General features: G+C 52.2%; 1 protein-coding gene across 4 annotated transcripts in view; it reads left to right on the top strand.

Annotated features, from left to right (window-relative positions):
* The window catches only part of MX1 (MX dynamin like GTPase 1), a gene marked incomplete at its 3' end in the record, with an annotated part of 29,450 nt that extends 9,724 nt beyond the window's left edge, over nt 1-19,726 (top strand). For 3 of the 4 annotated variants that reach the window (XM_082721944.1, XM_082721946.1, XM_082721945.1), the window contains exons 5-16: nt 763-900; nt 3,528-3,682; nt 4,363-4,501; nt 5,065-5,263; nt 6,735-6,813; nt 8,369-8,491; nt 8,835-8,976; nt 11,393-11,551; nt 13,144-13,220; nt 14,596-14,847; nt 19,027-19,252; nt 19,291-19,726. In XM_082721944.1, the coding sequence (XP_082578070.1) occupies nt 763-900; nt 3,528-3,682; nt 4,363-4,501; nt 5,065-5,263; nt 6,735-6,813; nt 8,369-8,491; nt 8,835-8,976; nt 11,393-11,551; nt 13,144-13,220; nt 14,596-14,847; nt 19,027-19,252; nt 19,291-19,295 (1,694 nt within the window). Of the gene's footprint in view, nt 1-762; nt 901-3,527; nt 3,683-4,362; nt 4,502-5,064; nt 5,264-6,734; nt 6,814-8,368; nt 8,492-8,834; nt 8,977-11,392; nt 11,552-13,143; nt 13,221-14,595; nt 14,848-19,026; nt 19,258-19,290 lie in introns of those variants that run through there. The other variant, XM_082721947.1, reaches the window with a different exon arrangement.
* Between the last annotated feature and the right edge of the window lie 451 nt (nt 19,727-20,177).

Raw genomic sequence — 20,177 nt, 5'->3', positions numbered from 1 at the left:
TAATTACCCTTTTAAAGAAAGGCCCCATCTCCAAATGCAGTCGTATTGGGGTTAGGGATGAAAATGGGAGGTGGGACATGACTCAGTCCACACACCGTCATGTGGCACATTTTTATGTGTATTGTATGTAAACTTCACTTCGTGGCAGGTCTACATAAATGTATTTGGGCACCCAGAACCATGTGGGTGTCTGTCCTGAATCCCTTCTCAAGAAGTGACCCTCCTCGTGGGAGGTAAAGACTGGTGCTCTGGTCAGTGGTGCTGTTTGAGCGCCAAGGCCAAGGGATAACGAAGGCTCCAGGGGAGGCGGCAGACCTGAGATGGGCCTTGAAATATAGGTCAGATGTAGCGGAGGGTGGGATCTGGAAATTTACAGCAGGAGGGCGGTGGTGAGGGGGCCTGGTGAGAGCCACAGGCATTCCTGATGGTAGTGGACAGTGTATCCTGGGGGATAATGGAGGACACTTGCCTGAGTTTGGCGGTTTCTGAAACACTGGCAGGTCACTGGAGCCGATGGCAAAATGCTGAGATGATGGGAGAAGCGTAGAGTATTGACTCTCAAGCATTAGTGAGCAAAAAATTACCTGGGCTGTGTAGTCCAGATGCATATTTCTAAGGCCACCCAGATGTAAAGCATCCCAGTATCAGAGAATGAGACCAGGAGGTTTTAGTGGTCTGCCTGGATGATTATGGAAACATCAAAGGCCACCCTCTAAGACCCCTCAAAGCAAAGGACAGGACTAATGTGGACATGGTCTCCAGGGATTGTTACAAGATGTCCTCTGGTGCTTAAACTGAAGAAGGTCACGAACCAGGACGAGTGGAGGGGCAAAGTGAGTTACCAGGACTTCGAGAAGGAGATTTCAGACCCCTCGGAGGTGGAAGCAGAAATTAATAAAGGTGAGGGCCTCGCGTCCGTGCGTCATCGCCTCTTTGGATGTCTGGTCACCTGTGTGAAGTGGGAGGGGGTCCATCTGTTACTGATCCTACCTTTCCCTGTCTGGGCCCGTCCTGCTCCCCTGGGAACCCTCCCTCCCCAACCACATCTGCGTCAGGTCCCAGCTCCCAGGTAGCTTCTCTTCTCTGACCGCCATTAAGACCAGCGCTTTGGACAGAATCTGACCTCAGGCATTCGTTGCTCTGTTTGTAAGGATCTGAGAGTGATGTGAATTTTAAAATTTAAACAAGGAGTATCTGTCCCTTACTCAAAGGCTCTCCCACTCTGCAGGTGGGATGGAGGAAGGATCTGGGTGTAGGCCCAGGGAGCCCCTTTCATGTTCACCTGGAGAAAAGGCATTCTGGACCATCCCTGAACCCTCTTTTTTTTTTTTTTTAAAGATTTTATTTATTTATTTGACAGAGATCACAAGCAGGCAGAGAGGCAGGCAGAGAGAGAGGGGGACGCAGACTCCCTGCTGGGCAGAGAGCCCGGTGCGGGGCTCGATCCCAGGACCCTGAGATCATGACCTGAGCTGAAGGCACTGGCTTAACCCACAGAGCCACCCAGGCGCCCCGACCTGAACCCTCTTTAGAAGCTTTTCCTGGGCCTTTTCTTCCAAGAGTGAAATGCATGTGGGTGCATAATCCTAGCTCAGGTTGACGGATGGGGGTTCTCACTGAACGCAAACCACACCGATCACTCAGCCTTCTTAGAGCATCTGAAAGGAGAAATAGCGCTTGAAGTCGGTCGGGACCAGAGTGACCTGTTGGTTGCTGCTAGGACTGAATGAGGTGAATAAATGGCCTTCCCCTTGTTGACCCGACTTTCTTCCTCATTTGTCACTGTTAAGGTTCAGTTATTGGAAGTGGGTTCACAGCCGCATGACCTCATACTCAGCAGCAGAAAAAAGTGAGTTTGGTTTTTATGAAGGTGGAGGCACTAGGTCTCATTGATAGACTGACCGCAGCTGAAAGATGTTTAATAGAATGTTACTCTGTGATCGTTGGGGCAGAAAACCACCGTGTATACCAGTTGGCCCTTCCCACGTAACAACCGATCTCCAAACCTCGTGGCTTGGAGCTGTTTGCTTCTCGCGGTTCCGTGGCTCAGCTGGGCAGTTCTTCCCCTCCAGCTGGCTTCACAGGGGCAGGCAGTCTAGGACGGCGTAGGTCACCTACCCAAGCCCAGGGCTGGAACGACCAGGCCTTCTCTCCGTGTGGTGGCCGTCCTCCTCCAGAGTCCAGGCTTGGCTTTTTACGTGGCGGAGGGCGGGGGGGGGGGGGTCCCAGCGTCAAGGGAGAAGGAGCCTCCGTGCTCCAATTCTTGATCTCTCCTGGGACCCATTCTGTGATGTCCTGTCAGCCAAAGGGAGTCCCGTGGGACACTCTCTGGATGGAGAAGGTCGCCCTATAGAAGAGCGCGCCTACAGTGATGGCAGGGAATCTGGAGGCCATTTGGGCCAGTGGGTCGCTAACACGGGGGTTTGAGTGATCTGCCCGTTTTGTTTCTCTCTCGCGTGGACGTCTGGAGGCAGGCAGCCCAGAGCTGGTTTGGGGGTTCCAGTGTCAGGAGCCAGACTCCCTTGTTGTTTCTCCACTGTGTGTGGCCATCAGTCCCGATGCTGCCTGATCTACACGGAAAGCCCCTGTCGCGGCTCCAGGGACACCAACACGGAGCTTCTCCTGTCTTCCCAGTGGAGTTTCTGGAGGTTTCCTGTGACTTCGTCACACTTATCCCTTAGGCCAGACTTAATCTCATGACCGCGTGTCCGGTCAGTGGATACTGGGGACATGGGTATTAAATGGTGACATACATGCCGTTGTCACCGTCACTCCTGTCCCCGAGTTCCTGATTGCTATAAAACGAGCCAAAAAGGCATTCTGGATTTGTGGAAAGGAGTCCAGGGGTGTTAGCTAACAATTTGATGAAATACATTTTATCTTTTTTAAAAAGTATTTTATTTATTGAACAGAGAGAGGGAGCGAGCATGAGCAGGGGGACGGGCAGAGGGAGAAACAGACTCCGCCACCGAGCAGAGAGCCCACTATGGGACTCGATCTCAGAACCCCGGGGTCATGATCCAAGCCAAGGCAGACGCTTCACTGACTGAGCCCCCTAGACCCCCCAGAAATACATGTATGTCTTGAAATCTTCATCATTAAGGAGTCAGAAGCAGAATGAGATCCTGTATGGGAATACCAATGCTCATCAATTTCTCAACAAGAAAAATTCCCCTCCATAAGTCCCCAGACCATGTTTCAAGAGTTCCCATGTGTTTTTATTTGCTTTCATTTTACTTTGTTGTTAATTTCCTGATGGCGTCAAAGGGAAGATTTAGTGTCTGCCCCACTCTGGACCGGTACAAGTCAGGGTGATCTCGAGAGATGTTTTCACTAAATGTTTTCTGGAGACAGTTCTGGCCACTGGAAAGAAGATACTTGAGTTATCCTTTGAGGTTCCTTTTAGCTCCAGAATGGGGCGTCTGCTCCCAGTATGCCTTGTCCGGGACTCGCGCGGGAGGACTGGCTGTAGGGAGATGCTTCTGCTCGAAGCTGTATTGACTTTTTCTCATTTTCCCTTTCCCCAGCCCAGAATGCCATTGCTGGGGAAGGACAGGGGATCAGTCATGAGCTCATCAACCTGGAGGTCAGCTCCTCTCACGTCCCGGATCTGACCCTTATAGACCTCCCTGGCATTACCAGGGTGGCTGTGGGCAATCAGCCGGCCGACATCGGACGCCAGGTAAAGCCTCGTTCCGGAGGGTGGAGTGGTGCCCCAAACACCAGTGGGCTTGGGGCTGAGTCGGGAGAGTGGACATCAGGAAGTGTGAGGAGGATTGGGACAGCGTGGCGGTCTCCATGGCCTCCACCTGAGTTGGTGGAGTTTGATGGAGGCTTCCTGGGGAGACTGAGGCCAATAGGAAGAACCAGAAATCCATTATACACATGTGTGGGGTATCCACGGTGACCCATATTTAGTTATTAGTTTCGTCGGGTGGTGTATCTAAGCCGATGTGTGTTAGGAAGGGGTTTTATGTAGGGAGAGAAAGCATTAGAAACAAGATTAATGACACCTTCTTACTGGCGAATATCACCCAAGGGGTTAAAGATTTAGGGCACAGACAAGCATGTCTGGGCATCTTGTTTTTCCCTATGGTTATCAGCTGTGGAGTCCTAGGAGGTGGTTCATGAGCTAAGATCAGGGGGTCCCCCCACCCCCGCCATGCCGCCCCGCCCCTGACCCCGGAGCTCTGTTTCTGCTGCTGCGAACTTGGCTTCTCATCACTCTGGCTTGGGCAATGCCACCAGGCTCGTGCTGTGGGCTCATTTCTTTCGAGGAGCTACCCCTGGGACTCTGAGGTCCCGAAGCAAGTGCAAGGTCAGGACCTGTCCTTGTTCTCATACATTCTCTCTTTGCCGCAGACCAAGCAGCTCATCAGGAAGTACATCCTCAGGCAGGAGACAATCAACTTGGTGGTGGTCCCCTGCAACGTGGACATCGCCACCACAGAGGCGCTGAGCATGGCTCAGGAGGTGGACCCTGATGGAGACAGGACCATAGGTAAGAAGACTGAAGAGCCTAACAGCCGTAGGTGGTAACCTTCACTTTGTGGTGGGCTTAGCAGATGAGGCCGCCAGTCTTGGGGGGACCTGTGCTTCTCCAGGTGTGGGCCACACCTCCCTGACCTGCATCAGAAAGAGCTAAAAAATGTTTAGCAATGCAAGGCCCACCAGATGCCCAAAGGGAGGGTCTCAGGGCAGAGCCCAAGACCCTGCATTCTAAGATTTGCCTCAAGAAGGGGGTTCTATGGCACAGGGAAGTTTGAGAACCAGCCCAATAGAGAATGAACGCTTCCGTTGGGCAGAAAGAAAAGTAAAAGGTCATTACACATGCTGCTGTGCCTCTGGTATGAGGGCCAAGACCTGGGTGAAGCCGGCCTCCCCGTGACCTGGGTGAAGCCAGCCCCCCCAGCTGCCCACGGGGGCACGTGATCTTTGCGCTGCCCAAGCAGTGGTTCGGTCCCTGGCCAGGAGCTCTGCCCGTATGGTGGTCCTGCTGTGTGCCCTCGAGCAGGCTGAGAGGGAGCGGTGCGTGGCCTCTAATCGGAAGACTCCGGCTTCCAGGAATCTTGACAAAGCCTGACCTGGTGGACAGAGGTACCGAAAGCAAGGTGGTGGACGTGGCACAGAACCTTGTCTGTCACCTGAAGAAGGGCTACATGATCGTCAAGTGCCGGGGCCAGCAAGACATCCAGGACCAGGTGACCCTGGCCGAGGCTCTGCAGAAAGAGAGAGACTTCTTTGAAGACCACCCACATTTCAGGTACCCGGCCGTGTTTTCGCAAGGGCAAACCAAAACCTGGGGAGAAGGGTTGCTGCCCAAAAGCAGACATCCGCCGCGTTTGCACCTTGGCAGTGACCGTGGGAGTCCCCCGGAAGACCAGAAGAGGAACTGACAAAGTTACCAAGAAATGCCTTTCAAGGATTAGATAAGGAGGGAATTGGCTACAGTCATTTCTCTGGTGTGGTGCTGCTGCCAAAATAAAAACATACGTGACTTAAAATAGGGGGGAAAAATCAGAAAGCCCAGAAGCTGACCAGGTACATGTATTTGATGTATGATATGTGGCCTTTCAAATCAAATCAAATGTGTCCGCGTTAGTCTGATTATCAATCAGTGGCGCAGCAGGGAATTGTCAGTTTTATGTACAGTTTACCACAATTAAAAAATTGACAGGTGTGGAAACGGATACTCGGCTGTGAGTGAGTGTACCCTCACAAACAGACTTGTAAAATCATGGTTCCCTGCTGCCCTGTAAAATAAACGTCCAAAAAAAGTCTTTTAAAATATAAGGAATCCTGTAATCACTCAGCGAACACAGATTTGGGTAGAATGAGAATAGGCCTTCCTTCCTCCAAGCATCTTGTGGTTTAGGCTCTGGTCTTAGGGACGGGTGCGTCCCCTACATCAGTGTCCGCCACGCTCCTCTGTAGGCACTCACCAGTGTGTTTTAGTGAAGCCCTATGGCACCACGTATCCGTAGATTTGCACGTATTACACCCAGAAGGGTGTGTGTGTGTGTTATGAAAACTTATTGGTAGGCGACCACGTGCATTTTTATAAAGATCAGGTTTTATAGCCGGAGGTTGTAAACGCTTAATATATCAGCTGGAAAGGGTCACCTATACTATTTTTTTCAAAGATTTTATTAATTTGAGAGAGAGAAAGAGGGAGAGAGCATGGGAAGAGGGAGAAACAGAGGGAGAGGGAGAAGCAGGCTCCCCACTGAGCAGGGAGCCAGACACGGGACTTAATCCCAGGACCCGGCACTCACACCCGAGTGAGTCACAACTGAGGCACCCCTATCCCCCCCTTTTTTTTTAAGTAGGTTCCATGGCCAGCACAGAGCCCAACGCGGGTCTTGAACTCACAACCCTGAGATCAAGACCCCAGCTGAGGCCAAGTGTCAGATGAGTAATGGACTGAGCCACCGAGGCGCCCCACACCATTTTCACATTAAACTTTTAATTTTCATTGCAGTCAGTTAACATGCCGTGTCACATTCATTTGAGGCATACGGGACAGTGACTCAAGACTTGCATACAGCCCTCTACCACTCAAAGTGTCCGAAATAAGTCCGACGGGGGCATCGTCATTCCGTGCACACCGGTGCGGCCCATCGGTTGGGTGCCCACTGGAAGTCGCTTGACTCTGTGGGCAGCAGAAAGCTGACTCGCAGTTTCTGGCCATGCCATGGTGGATGTGTGCACCGTCTCCTCTGCTCTGTCCGCAGGGTTCTTCTGGAGGAAGGAAGGGCCACAGTCCCCTGCCTGGCGGACAAGCTGACCTCTGAGCTCATCATGCACATCTGTGTAAGCACGGGCAGAGCGGTCCGTTTTCTGAGTAGAACCCCGCAAACCCGAAGCTCTGCCGCGCAGGCTGAGTGACCCACTGATGATCCCGGGGGCAGGCGATGTTGCAGGAGTGGGTCAGTGGGTCTCCAGAGCAGCTCTGCCTTTCCAGCAAGCTCCCGGGTGCTGCGGACGCTGCTGGTCAGAGGACCACACGTTGGGTGGGAGCCCGCAGGCGATATCCACATGGCCTAATTAAAAATGAAAATCTTCCGGGCCCTGCACCCACGTTCCCTTTCTCCTTACTGGCCGCTGTCATAACGCCTTGTTCGTTGAGATGATCGTAGTGTTTCATATTTTAGGTCTCTCTGGGGTTTTTTCTCAGAACTTGTATGGATAGAACCTCTTGCGGTTTCCCGTCTGCGATCCCTTAAAGAGATTTCTTGGCACACGTCTCTCTTGCATTTTGCGCTTGATAATTCCCAGGTCAGAGGCCTTGGTGCCCTGGATTCTGCCGGTCACCCCCCATGACGACTTGGCTTCGGGTTTTGACTCTGGGCCTGTTTTGGGCTGTTTTGGCCACTCAGAGAACCCCAGATTTGAAATCTGTTTCTCCAGGGAAAGGCAGCCTTGGCTCCTGCCAGCCCCTCGGAAGGGCCTGCTGCCGATTCTCTGCTTGACGCCTCACGGAGTGCAGGTTTGGGCGGCACACCTGTCCGAGGGCTGGCTCGTGGTCACAGATTATCAGTCCTGATTTTATGTTCTTCTGCTCAGCTCCAGGTTCAGGTGTCCCGTGCAGTCCCCGAGAATGGGGAGGGAGGGCGGGGCTGTTCCTAGCTGACCCACACAGCAAGAGCCTGGCTCTTTGGGGTCCCGGCTTTATGGAGAAGGAAGATGCCGGCTCATTGGATTCCCTGCCTCCAGCGAGCCCGCCGGATTTACTCTTAGCCCCAGCCAAGTCCTTTTCTTTGCAACAGATGCCCCGTGAGGCCAAATCTGGTTCTCCTCTTGCTCTGCTCGTCCCCGGCCTCCTACGTCACCCAGCCATGCCTCCGGGTGTCCGTCCTGCCCCTGCCCACCACTGATGCATTTCCAGTGGTGTCTTCCCCATGTCAACTAGCATTTTTTGATGTTTGTGGTGGAAGACGGAGCTGGTGCCCGCCGTCCACCACGTTGTCAGGCACAGAAGCCCCCAGTACCATTCATCTGTGGACAGCAGGAAAGTGGTGGGATCTCAAATGGCTCCAATGGCCGCTTTTTCAGAGCCCCTGAGACGAGCGGCTCTTTCTAATCTGCGGGCAGAGTGGTGGTCACGTGATCACAGAACCACTCGTTCCTTCTCCGACGGCGGCAGGCTCCACGCGGAGTGGTAGCCTCTGTGCCTCCCTGAGGCTGTCCCCCAGGGGAGCGGGGACATGGGGAGGGCTTGGTGGCATCAGCACCTGCTAACACGCCCCCCCATCTTCTCTCAGGAGGAAGCCAGGCAGTCGGGCATACCCTGCGGAGGGAGGCCTGCGAGCTCCCGCTCCTTCCCGGTCCGTATTCATGCCTGTGCCTTATTTTCTCTTTTCCTCAGAAAACTCTGCCCCTGCTTGAAAATCAGATAAAGGAAAATCATGAGAAAATAACGGAGGAGTTACAAAAGTACGGCTCAGATGTGCCCGAAGACGAGCACGAAAAGATGTTTTTTCTGATAGACGTGAGTGTCGCACATTGCCTCGAGTCCAGGAGTCACACGTCTTTGTCCAGAAAGGGATCTTGTGCCTCATGCACTTTCTTCTTGCTCTCCGAAAGCTGACCCAGGCTCGGTCTGCCTTCTTGGCCCCAGAGAGGAGCTGGGGCGAAGGGACGGTGGGCAGGGAGTGACAGGTGTCACATGTGCTCCCTGAGACCCGAGGCAGTCAGGGCAGAGTGTGGGGGTCTGTTGCCCCTGGAAGGGAGCAAGGAGAGACTCACTTGTCTTCTGCCTCCACGAGACCTCCCAACGCCCCCACGTGTGTTTGAAATACCTCCACTTACCCTTATGCTCTCCTTGTTGGCAGAAAATTAATGCCTTTAGCCACGACATCAACTCCTTAATCGAAGGGGAGGAGTCTGTGGGGGAGAATGACAGTCGGCTCTTTACCAAAATCCGGAACGAGTTCCACAAATGGAACACTGTGATTGAGAAGGCGTTCCAGAAAGGTGAGTCCGGGGTGCCACCGGTGACCTGGAGAGCGGGCTGGAGTGGGAGGGGGGATCGCAGGGGGGCAGGGGGTGCGGTTGGTATGGACGCTGGTGATGGGGGCGCCGGGGCGCAGGGCGTGGAGACCACACGTGACCCAGCCCACCCGCCTGAGCTCGGGCCAGCAGGGGTCAGCTGTGGATTTCAGACGACACCCGTGGAGGACACACCATGACTGATTTCTGCTGACCAGAATTTCCCTTTGACCTCTGTTCTTGGCTTTGAGCTTGGGACAGAGGAAGATACCTTATGCATTTTTTACCCAATTCCAGGCCCTACCTCTCAGTCCTGCTTGCTCCTTGGAGGAGGTGCAGAGGGCAGCAGGAGATTAATAACAGCATTTCTTGTTGGGAAAATGGAGCCGTCCTCGCCCCATCCGCACAGCTCCCGCGCGGCTCCTGGAGCTAACCCCACAACACAGATGGCTGCACACCACCGTGTGAGGAGACCTTCCATCGGGGAGGGACCGCTGTCCCTTTCAAGGAGACGACCTCTGGCAGCCCCCCATGCAGCCATCCCTCAGCAAGTTTATGACAGTACATAGCCCATGAGAAATTAGCTTATTTTTTTAAGATGCTAAATTCCTCCCAACAAATGATCAGTTGCAAATCATTGGGGACCCACATACAGGTAAATGAATTTAGACCCCTAAGTCCCCCCTTATGCAAAGATAAACTCAAAATCACTCAGAAACCAAAATGTGAGCCCTAGAATGGTAAAACTCCTAGAGGAAAGTGTAGATTTGAATCATGTCCTTGGATAGGCAGTGGATTTTAGACGGGACGCCTATAGCATGGATGACCAACAGAATAACAGACAAAGTGGACTTCATCAAGATTAAAAACTTGTGTGTGTCAAATGGCACCCCTCCCCACCCCATACAGAACAGGAGGAAATATTTGCAAATCGCATGTCTGTAAGGGCCCCATATCCAGAATATACAAAGAGCTCTTCGGATTCAACAACAAAAAAAACCAAGTCATCCAAATTAAAAATTGACAAAGGATTAGAGTGGTCATATCTCTAAAAGGAGACGTACAGATGGCTCAGAGGCACGGGTATAGACTCAGTGTCATTAGCCATCAGAGGGACGCAAACCAAATCCACAGGAGAGCCCCCTCACACCTGCTAGGACGACTAACACGTGTTTCTCCAGATGCCTCTCTCCTCAGTTTGTAGATGCCGCCTTCTCCCTGTGACTTTCCTGTGTGGGTCTGTGTCCTGCTTTCCTCCTCTAAGGACCCCAGTCAGATGGGATTTGATCATCTCCATCTCCAAACACAATCACATTTCTGAAGTGCTAGGGATTAGGACTTGAAATATACCCATTTTGGGGAGTCACAATTCAGCCTTTGACAGCAGACCATGGACTGTTACTCAGCCGTGGAAAAGCATGGAGCACTGAACTTGGTACAACATGCATGAGCCTTGAGGCCATCATGCTAAGTGTAGGAAGTGAGACACAGAGAGCCCCAGGATCTTTGGTTCCATTGATATGAAATGTCAAGAACAGGCAAATCCATAGAGATAGAAAGTAGATTAGTGGTTTTCAGGGGCTGCAGGGGGCGGAGAGTGGGGAGCATGTGCTGATGGGCACAGGGTTCCTTGGGATGATGGAAGTGTTTGAGAATTAGCTGGTGGGGATGGTTGCACCATGTCCCTCATGCACTAAAAATCACTGAACTCTACACTTTATTAGGGTGAATTAGTATGTGAAGTATATCACGATTAAAAAAAAAATGCCTATGAGAAAATTTCTCCTGACGAAAAGAGGAGACCCAGACCACGATTCCTGGTTAGTTCTTCAAAAAGAGAAACCAGAGCTCTCTCATCGTGCACCAGTGGAAGTATCCTCCGTAGTCCAGTTTGTTGAGAATTTTAAAAATTGCAAAAGTATAAAGAAGAAACAAAGTGTTTTATGTAGCAAACAGTGATGTGATGTATCTGGTTACTCTGTTGTCTCCTCTGATCTATGAACAATTTCTACTCCTGCTGTTGTACGTGGATACTTGGATGTGTGATGAGTCACGGATTCTGGATGGTGATACAATTTCTTTGGTAAACAGCTATAGAATTTCTTCCCCAAGAGAAAATTCCTTCCTTCCTCCCATGGTTCACTGTCCTCTGACCTCACATGCTGGCTCCACACTTGCTGCCTTGAGATGACTTCAGGAAAATGGTCTTGAGATCCATTTTATTACTGCAAACCCTGATTTTTTTTTTCCATTTGCAAATCAAATTTGATTTTTTTTCCCTTGCCTCTCTGTGTTTTCAGAAAGTCCAGAATGATATTGTATTAAAAAACAAAAACAAATCAACAACAACAAAAAAAAAAACCAAGGTTCCGATGGTAAACTCCAAATCCTTCTTTTCCAGGTTACAAAGCTATATATAAACAAATAGAGAAATTTGAAAATCGGTATCGTGGCAGAGAGCTGCCAGGGTTTGTCAATTACAAGACGTTTGAGATTATCATAAAACAGCAAATCAAAGAACTGGAGGAGCCTGCTGTGGATATGCTACACACGGTGACGGGTGAGTTCTTGATTTTGCTTTTAGGCATTTTATTTCCAGGGGAGGGAAAGGCTTGCACCCAAACCAGTGCCGACCTCCATAGCTCCCCTCCTGCAGTGTTTCTTAACCTCCCAAGAACCCGATTGATTCTCTGGTTCAACATTTCAATTCAGTTCTGACCCTGAGTTAGCACCCATCTTCCAGCTTAAGGGCTCAGACCCGCAGGACCTCTCCACCTTGTCCATGCTTCTGATGGACATGTTACTAATTAGAGTTCGCATAGCCCCCTCCTCAGGCTCTATACTTTGCTAGAACAGCTCACAGGATGAGGAACACACTTTACTTATCTCTGCTGATTTATTTTAAAGGATGTACTTACCTTTGCCAGTTTACTGTAAAGGATGTGAATGAAAGAGATCCATAGGGGAGGTCTAGGAGGGCCCCAGGGTGGGTGCTTTTGTCCTGTGGCGGGGGGTACCACCCTCTTGGCCCATGGGTGTGTTTGCCAACCTGGAAGTTCTCTGAACCCTGTCACTTAGGGGATTTAAAGGAGGTGTAATCAATGATCACAAAGACATAATCAATTATCAGCTCCACCCCAGCCCCTCCCCTCCTCCCCAGGGGTGGCAAAGGGGCGCTGTAAGTTCCAGGCTTCTCCTCCAGGCTTGATCTTCCTGGTGACCAGGCCCCCCATTCTGAAACTGTCCAGGGCCCACCAAGGGTCACCTTGTTAGAACCAGAGATACTCCTACCACCCAGGAGACTGCTTCTCCTGCTGTCTCTCTTTCTCTGTCAAATAAGTAAATAAGATCTTTTTAAAAAATGTAAATTTTCTGATGATAAGACCACGTTCATGTGTTTTTTTTTTTCAAATAAATAACACGGCCATTTAGAAATCAGTGATGTATGTGACAGTGCTGTGTCTTACTATAAAATATTTATATAGTTATAGCCTACCAGAGATTATATTTCTTTACAACTATCTTTGTTTAGGGTGAAAAAAAAATTTTTAAGATTTTATTTATTTTAGGAAGAAAGCACAAGAAGGGGGATGGGCAGAGGGAGAGAGAATCCCAAGCAGATTCTCTGTGGGATGTGGAGCCTGATGCAGGGCTCGATCCCAGGACCCTGAGATCAGGACCTGAGCCCAAACCTAGAGCTAGAATCTTTTTTTTTTTTTTAAGATATTTATTTATTTATTTGACAGACAGATCACAAGTAGGCAGAGAGGCAGGTAGAGAGAGAGGAGGAAGCAGGCTCCCTGCTGAGCAGAGAGCCCGATGCGGGGCTTGATCCCAGGACCCTGAGATCATGACCTGAGCCGAAGGCAGAGGCTTTAACCCACTGAGCCACCCAGGCGCCCTAGAGCTGGAATCTTAACCGCCTGCGCCAGCCAGGCGCCCCAGGCTGCAAAGTTTAAATGTCAGCGAAATACACCAGGGGACTATTAGACTTTAAGCCAGAGAGCCTCCAGCAAAAATGGCACGTGTATGTCCCAGAATGGGAAGACACGGCAGGAGGGAGGGGAGGAAACTTCATTTCTGGATATTTCACCCTCTTTTTTTTTTTTTTTGGCAATGTGCGATGATGAATGAATCTTGTTTTTTCCTCAGATATGGTCCAGGCCGCCTTCACGGGTATTTCAAAAGCAAACTTTGATGAATTTTTCAACCTCTACCGAACTACCAAGGTAAAACTGACCGCATGTTATTTAAAATAATAATAATAATAATAATGTCAGCCTGATTCTGGAAAGTAGATTTCTTGCATTAAGACCGTCTCAACTTTACTGGGTGTTTGGAGAAGTGAAGAGTCCCGCTCGGTAGTGGAATTGACTGGTGGTCCTGCCGGTGAGGTCTGGTCGGAAGCAGTGAGGCCGGTGAACGAGTGAGACGGAGGATAGAAACCAAATCCTCAAAACCACTCAAACGAAGGAGAGCCATAGTCCCCGGGGAAGGAACCCCGTTGCCTCTGATCACAACGGCTTTCACCTTGAAACTCACTGTGGAAGCCGCAGGGATGCCCGGAGTCTTTGGAGAGTGAAGAGGCAGGAGGAAGTCACACCTCCCCGGTCCACTCTCAGAAACAGGGCTCCCCACGGCTCAGCCCGGGCCCACGTGGCCCAGAGCGTGGCCTTGGCCAGCTTACGTGATAGTCACTGAACCCTCACGTTCCGGAGGCTGGAGGGCTCCTACTGAGGTGCTCAGATCCCACGTCTGCTGAGGGCCCAATTCATGGCTTGTCGTGGCCGCTTTTTCCTTGTATCCTCAGGAGAGAGAGAGAGAGAGACAGAGAGAGAGAGAAAGGGAGGGAGAGAGAGAAGGAAAGCACTCTGCTGTCTCTTCTTACAAGGGTGCTGACCCCATCTGTAAGGGCTTCACTGGCCAGGCCTGACCCCCTAAAGTACCCCCCCATGCCATCACACTGGGGATTAAGCTTTCAACCTGTGAATTTGGGGGAACACACACCTTGCCCCCCAGCACCCAGCATCGCTGGGAAGATGAGCTTGGCCTTGCACAGGCTGGGGAGGCTTGGGGTGGTCTACTTCTGCTGCCTGGACCTCTGGAATGAGCATGGAAGAAAATGTTTGGGCCTTGGGGTGCCCCTAGCACTTTGCATCACACTTGGTGGCCCTGAGTATGAGTTCCGGGGAGTCCAGATCCTGTCTGGGTGAGAGATCGACGCTCCAGCCAGTTTCTTCAGACTGTCGGGACATGGAGCATGCAGAATTGAACTGACTTAAATTTTTGGCCCCGCTCTCATCCCCACGAGCTCTCTGATGGGGCCTATAGTCCTCATTCGATGGGAAAGCCCCCCAAAGAGAAAGACAGGAGCTGAGACCTTGGGCCCACAAGCCAGCCCGTTTGGGTTTCAGGAGGAGCGTCCAGGCTCCTGGGAGGTTCCGCGCCCGGCCAGGGTGGGAGCCCCATCCTAGACAAGCCAGTGTGGGGTGCTGTCTTGGCTCACTTGGGAGCCAGCTGGCCATGGGCTCTGCGGAGGACCTCCTTCCTTGCGCCGGTGATCTGTTTCTGAGGGACCTTCGTTGTGCTTCTCTCTTGCTGCAGTCCAAAATTGAGGACATTAAATTTGAGCTAGAAGAGGAAGCCGAGAAGTCCATCCGCCTTCACTTCCAAATGGAGCAAATCGTCTACTGCCAGGACCAAGTGTACCAGCGGGCGCTGCAGAGGGTCCGAGAGAAGGAGTCGGAAGAGGGAAAGAAGAACCAGAAGATAAACAGCATGATGACCACTGAAGAATTTTCTCTAGTAAACATCTCCTTGTCTGAGATCTTTGAGCATCTGATGGCGTACCATCAGGTAAGCCCGTGGGCACCTCCAAAGGCCGGTTTTCAGTCTGTGTCCTTGTCTCGTGAATGCCTCTTTGGCCTACCGGTCTATGCACGGTGACCACCGGTCGGCTCGTCTTCCAGGCCCTTCTGGAAGCTCCGTGGAGACATTGTGCCTTGGAGAGGTAAGCAGAGGCCGGGGCTCGGAGCCACCCACTTCTGGTATGGACAGGCTGTGTGGCCCTGGCCAGGTTAATTGACCTCTCTGAGCCTCAGCTTTCTTCTCGGTAAAGTGGTATTTCCTCCCAGTTCTTGTGAATCTTCAGTGAGATAAGCATGGGTAGGACCCTCTGCTCAACGTCAGTGGGCAATGGCTGTGTTCCCAGTAGAAGCGACTCACAGAGATACATGCTCTGGTGGCTGCTGTCCATTTCAACGAATGCGGAAAGCAGTGTCGTTCATGCTGGGGAAGGACGCCACCTTAGAGCCGCAGAGATGGGTCAGGGTCTGGACAGGTAAAGCAAATAGGCATCTCTCGGTTTACCAGAGATCTCCATCAAGTCAGTATGTGGATGCTTTCAGGCTTTTCGAATTCGACAGCGCACGCAGGTCTCCCGGGATCTGGCTGTCATGCAGATGTGGGTTGCAGGTGTGAGGTGGGGTGAGGATTGTGCATCTCTAATGGGCTCCCAGGAGATGCCCTTGCTATGGGACAGAGACGTCAGACTCCATTGCCTGCAGATGCTGTGACGTGTGCCCACATGAGTGAGTCCTGTGAAGGGCTAGTCAGGAGGCACCCATGCACCTTGGCTTCTTCCGCAGTTATGCCTACTACCTGTCTGGTCGTGGGCCTCCCAGAGATGTTTAGAGGAGGCAATGCACAGACAGAATCCCGAGAGGAGACTGAGTTGATGGTGGACGATGTCCCCCACCCACCCCGTCCTGAGCCCTCCCTTCTCCCCAAAAGAGGTCCTTCTCTGGTTTCTTGACATCGTCCAAGGGAAAGCTTTCTTCTTCTTCAGGAAAATCTCTGTTTGGCGCTTAAGGCCTTCAGCTGATTGGGTGAGGCCCACCCTTGTGATCTCAGATAATCTCCCTTACTCAGAGTCAACTGACTGGAGATGTTAACACATTTACAAAATATAGAAATATCTAAGTTAGCATTTGATTGAATTAACTGAGCGATTTGGCCGGGCCACAGTGATCTACGAAAGTAGCACACTCCGTTACGTTGATGAATTCTCCCCCACAGACGGCCTGCACTTGGCAGTTTGGTCTCCACTGAAGTTGTTGGCTTCTTGACATGGCAACTGGTCGAACATAAGCTCTTGTTGTGTTTTCTGTTACTACAGAGAGGTGGGGTGTGGTTTCACAGCGCAAGAGCTATTTCTGTCTCCTATTTAGGAAACTGTGCTTCCGGCAAAAATTCTCTGCAGAACAGGGTCTCAGAGCTTAGCGATTTGTGGTGCAAATACCCCAGAGTTTTTCGTTTGCCTGGTGACTTTCTTTTTGGTGGTTTCAGACCATGCTGGTGTGTTCTAGATTTCTGAGTTGGGCTTAATAGTTATTTCCTTGTGGGGCTTCCAAACTTTTTGTCAAAATGTCTCCACTAACGCTGCTGGCCTTTGTCTCTGAGATTTAGAAACAAAGTCTATACATTAAAAGTAATATATCATTTCAACTTTTATATTTACACTGTGATCCACTTGGAATTACACGGTGTCCAGAATGAGGCTTGCCCTAGATGGCTGTTGGTTGTCCTTGAACGATCACTTGAAGACCCTATGCCAGGCCTGCTGGTGCATAATATGCCTTTAATCAGTCACCCTCCTCCTCTGTGTCCTGGGGTCTTTTTCTAGATCCCGAATTCTCTTCTATTGGTTTCCTTTTCCTAAGTCGGTATTGACATGATTACATGTGCAGCTTTTTATACAAGTCTTAAATGTTTAGTGCAGCTGATATCCCCAAATAGTGCAGTAAAATATACATCAGGTAACATTTACCATCTTAACTGTCTTTATGTGTCCTGGTCAGCGGCTTCAGGCACACTCACACTGTCGTGCAGCTGACCCCCTGCCTGCTTCCAGGACGGTCCGCACCTCATCCCCATGACACACGGAGTTCGCCTCTTGCCATCCCCGATCCTCCCCCATTCTACCTTCCAATTCTGTGGATTTTCGTATTCAAGGTAGCTCGTGTAAGTAGACCTGTGCAACCTCTGTCCCTGCGTGTCTGGCTTATTTTACTTGGCATAATGTCCTCAAGGCTCGTCTTTGCTGGGACACTTGCCAGAATGCCTTCCTTCTAGAGTCGAGTGACTTTCCATCGTAGGGACCGACCGCATCTGGTTTATCCGCTCACCTGGCTGTGCACATTTCACGTGTCTGCCCCTTCGGGCCGGATAATGCTGCTGAGAACTGTGGGCCCACCTGGCCTTGGGCAGAAATGTTCCGCCCGTTCTTGTTTGTTCATTGCAGTATGAATTGTCGGATTCGCTTATCCCGTTCCGGATGAGACGGCGGTGGGGGGGGGGGGGTGCCGACGTGCTCACGGCGCTTGGATTCCTTGACCGGTCTGCCAGGGAGACTCGACATCCTCATGATGGGAGATTTCTCTGTCCAGGAATATCGAGGGTGTCTCCGCTTGAAGATCTCCTTCGGGGGCAGCCTCGGAAGTGTTTCAACGCTCTCTTTGCGTAGACTGGGCACACATATTCTGTTTCGTCTTCTGTTTGCTGTCGATATGGTCTCTGCAGCTGATTCTTGTGCGTTTTCCCCCTTCCCTTTCCAGTTTCACACCTGGAGCTCCGTGTTCTGATCCTTTTAATGCGACTGGAAACAACCGCGGAGTCAGAAGGCAGCCTCCTCTTATCTGAATCTAACGAGAATGCTACTTTTCTCCATTTAAGTATGATCCTCCCTGGCTAAAAGCAAGGTTTCAGTGAGCTGTGCTCCCCCTTGAGGTTCCAGGGGAGAATCTGTCTCTTGGCCCCGTGCAGCTTCTGGAGGCCGCCCGGGGTCCTCCGTGCGTGGCCACTCCTCCACCTTCAAAGCCAGCAATGCCGCATCTCAGACCTCCTGCCGGACCGCCCGCCGTCCGAATCTGCGGCCGGCCTCCCTCCTTTGCACCCGGCCCTCCAGAAAATGGAGGATACTCTCCCTAGTTTAACATCAGCTGACGATCTTGACCCCATCTGCGTCCTCAACTCCCTTTTGCTGCACGAGGGCCTGTGCTGTTCTGTGGTCAGGACGCAGGTGTCCCTGCAGCCGTCTGTCTCCCTGGTGCGCTCCTCGTGAAATCGGGCAGATGTCCCCAGGTCAGGGATTGGCACAATGGCTCCGTGGGTAGGTGAGGGTCAAGGCAGCTGACTGTCACCACTCAGAAATTTCTTCTCCATTACCGGAGAGATGGTTTCCCACAAACACGGCCGGTCTGGGGGATCTCCTGCTGGTTCCTTGTCCCCTTCCCTCCGCGTGCTGTGGTAGCAGGCCACATCCCTCGCTAACTGTCACCCTGGAGCCCAGAGCTGTGTCCCAGCTCTGCTGCATGGCCTCTTGGGTTGCCTTCACTGAGCGCCTAGTCCACGCCTGGCCTCTCTTCCAGCTTTTCCCTTTCAGCTTGTTTAATCTTTTTAACTGTCTCGTGGGGCCAGGTGCTCAGAGTCTCACTATTTTCTGGAGGAAGGAACGGAGGCACAGGGACAGGGAAGGGACATCAGCCTGTCTCAGGAGGCGTTCAGTGACAGGTGGGGCCTGCGGAAGGAGGAGGCAGGGAGGAGTGAGGAGGAAGGGCTGACACTGACTTGGGACACGCAGACACAGCAGAGGACGCCCCTAGTGGCTTTTGACAGCCCAGCCCTTTTGTCTGCTAAATAATTTTCATGTGGATTAAAAACCAAGTCTTAAAATCTTTCCAGCAGAGCTGCAAATCCGTTGAAATTGGAGTTTTTGTTCTCAGTCTGTGCATTTACCCTTTACAAGCCCATTTTATCCTCTCTGATCAGAAGGAACACGAGTGCTCAGGACTCCCGGGCGGGGGAGGCGGCGTCGGGCCTGGGGCGCTCCCTGCACCGGGGGTTCCCCAGAGGACACTGCTGGGTTGGAGGCCCAGCCGGGGGCGTTCACCTGCCCAGCCGTGCCCGATGCTCACAGGCTGCCGTTGGCCCCTCAGCCCTCCGTGACGGTGACCGTGACCTCTTCTTCCCCGCCAGGAGGCCACCACGCGCATCTCCAGCCACATCCCCCTGATCATCCAGTACTTCATCCTGCAAGTGTACGGGCAGAAGCTGCAGAAGGCCATGCTGCAGCTGCTCCAGGACAAGGACACCTACAACTGGCTCCTTAAGGAGCGCAGTGACACCAGCGACAAGAGGAAGTTCCTGAAGGAGCGGCTGGCACGGCTGGGCCAGGCTCGGCGCCGCCTGGCCAAGTTCCCCGGTTAAGGCGGCTCCCGGAGGTTAAGGCGGCTCCCGGAGGTTAAGGCGGCTCCCGGACCCGCCCGCGTCTCCAGGGCACTTCTGCCGGGAGCAGGACCACGCTCTCCCCTGAACCCATGCCACAGATCCGTGAGCAGGCAGCAGCCAGTCTTCCCAGCCACGCTCCGTGCTTGTCCCTGCGCGGGCAGAGAGCTAGGAAGAGGACGTAGGTCGTGGTTTGGCCTGGAGGACTGCTGCCGCCACCGCTGCCTTCCCGCTTAGGAACAATGTATTTCCACCCTCGGGATTGGTCCCCCGAACCTCTGTGTCTCCCGTGGGGACCAGTGCATGCGAAGCAGCATCGTAGAAAGCTTAGTTCCTGCTTTGTGCACCTTGCTTTCATGCCACTAATGTTTCGGGAGCATCTGGAGAGCTTGGGAAGGGCACTCTCAGACCCTGTATCTCACTGATTTGTAATAAACTCGTTTCTTCCAGACATGCTTCTGACGCCTCATGTTCTGGGGGGAGGACCCTGAAAATGATAGCGGGTGAGACCCCCGTGGCGCCCACGCCGGGCCCTTGGCGGTCGAGCAAAGAGCATGGCTGCTCACGAGAGGCCCCGGCGAGATGAGGACAAGCGGTAAAGCAGCGGGAAACGAAGAAAACAGGAGGAGTGGGCGACGGGGGTCAGAGGCCCTGGGTGACGGGGTCAGAGGCCCAGGCCTCCCGTGAGAAGGTGAATACACTGACCATACCGTCTGGGGCATTGGAGGTTCGCTAAGAGAGTAGCCCTTTAACGTTCTTACCGCAAGAAAAAAATATCCTCTTTTCCCCCCTGGGAGGTGCGGGAATGTTGGCTAACTCGACGCGCTGGGGTGAGTACTTCACAAACAGGCAAAAAGCGCCCGGCAGGGTCTCTACTGCAGATGGCTGGGAGGCGGCAAAGG

The sequence above is a fragment of the Mustela nivalis genome (genome assembly GCF_964662115.1).
Source record: "Mustela nivalis genome assembly, chromosome: 1".
Classification (NCBI taxonomy): domain Eukaryota; kingdom Metazoa; phylum Chordata; class Mammalia; order Carnivora; family Mustelidae; genus Mustela; species Mustela nivalis.
The sequence above is the reverse complement of the archived record's forward strand: the minus strand, read 5'-3'. Positions and strand labels throughout refer to the sequence as shown.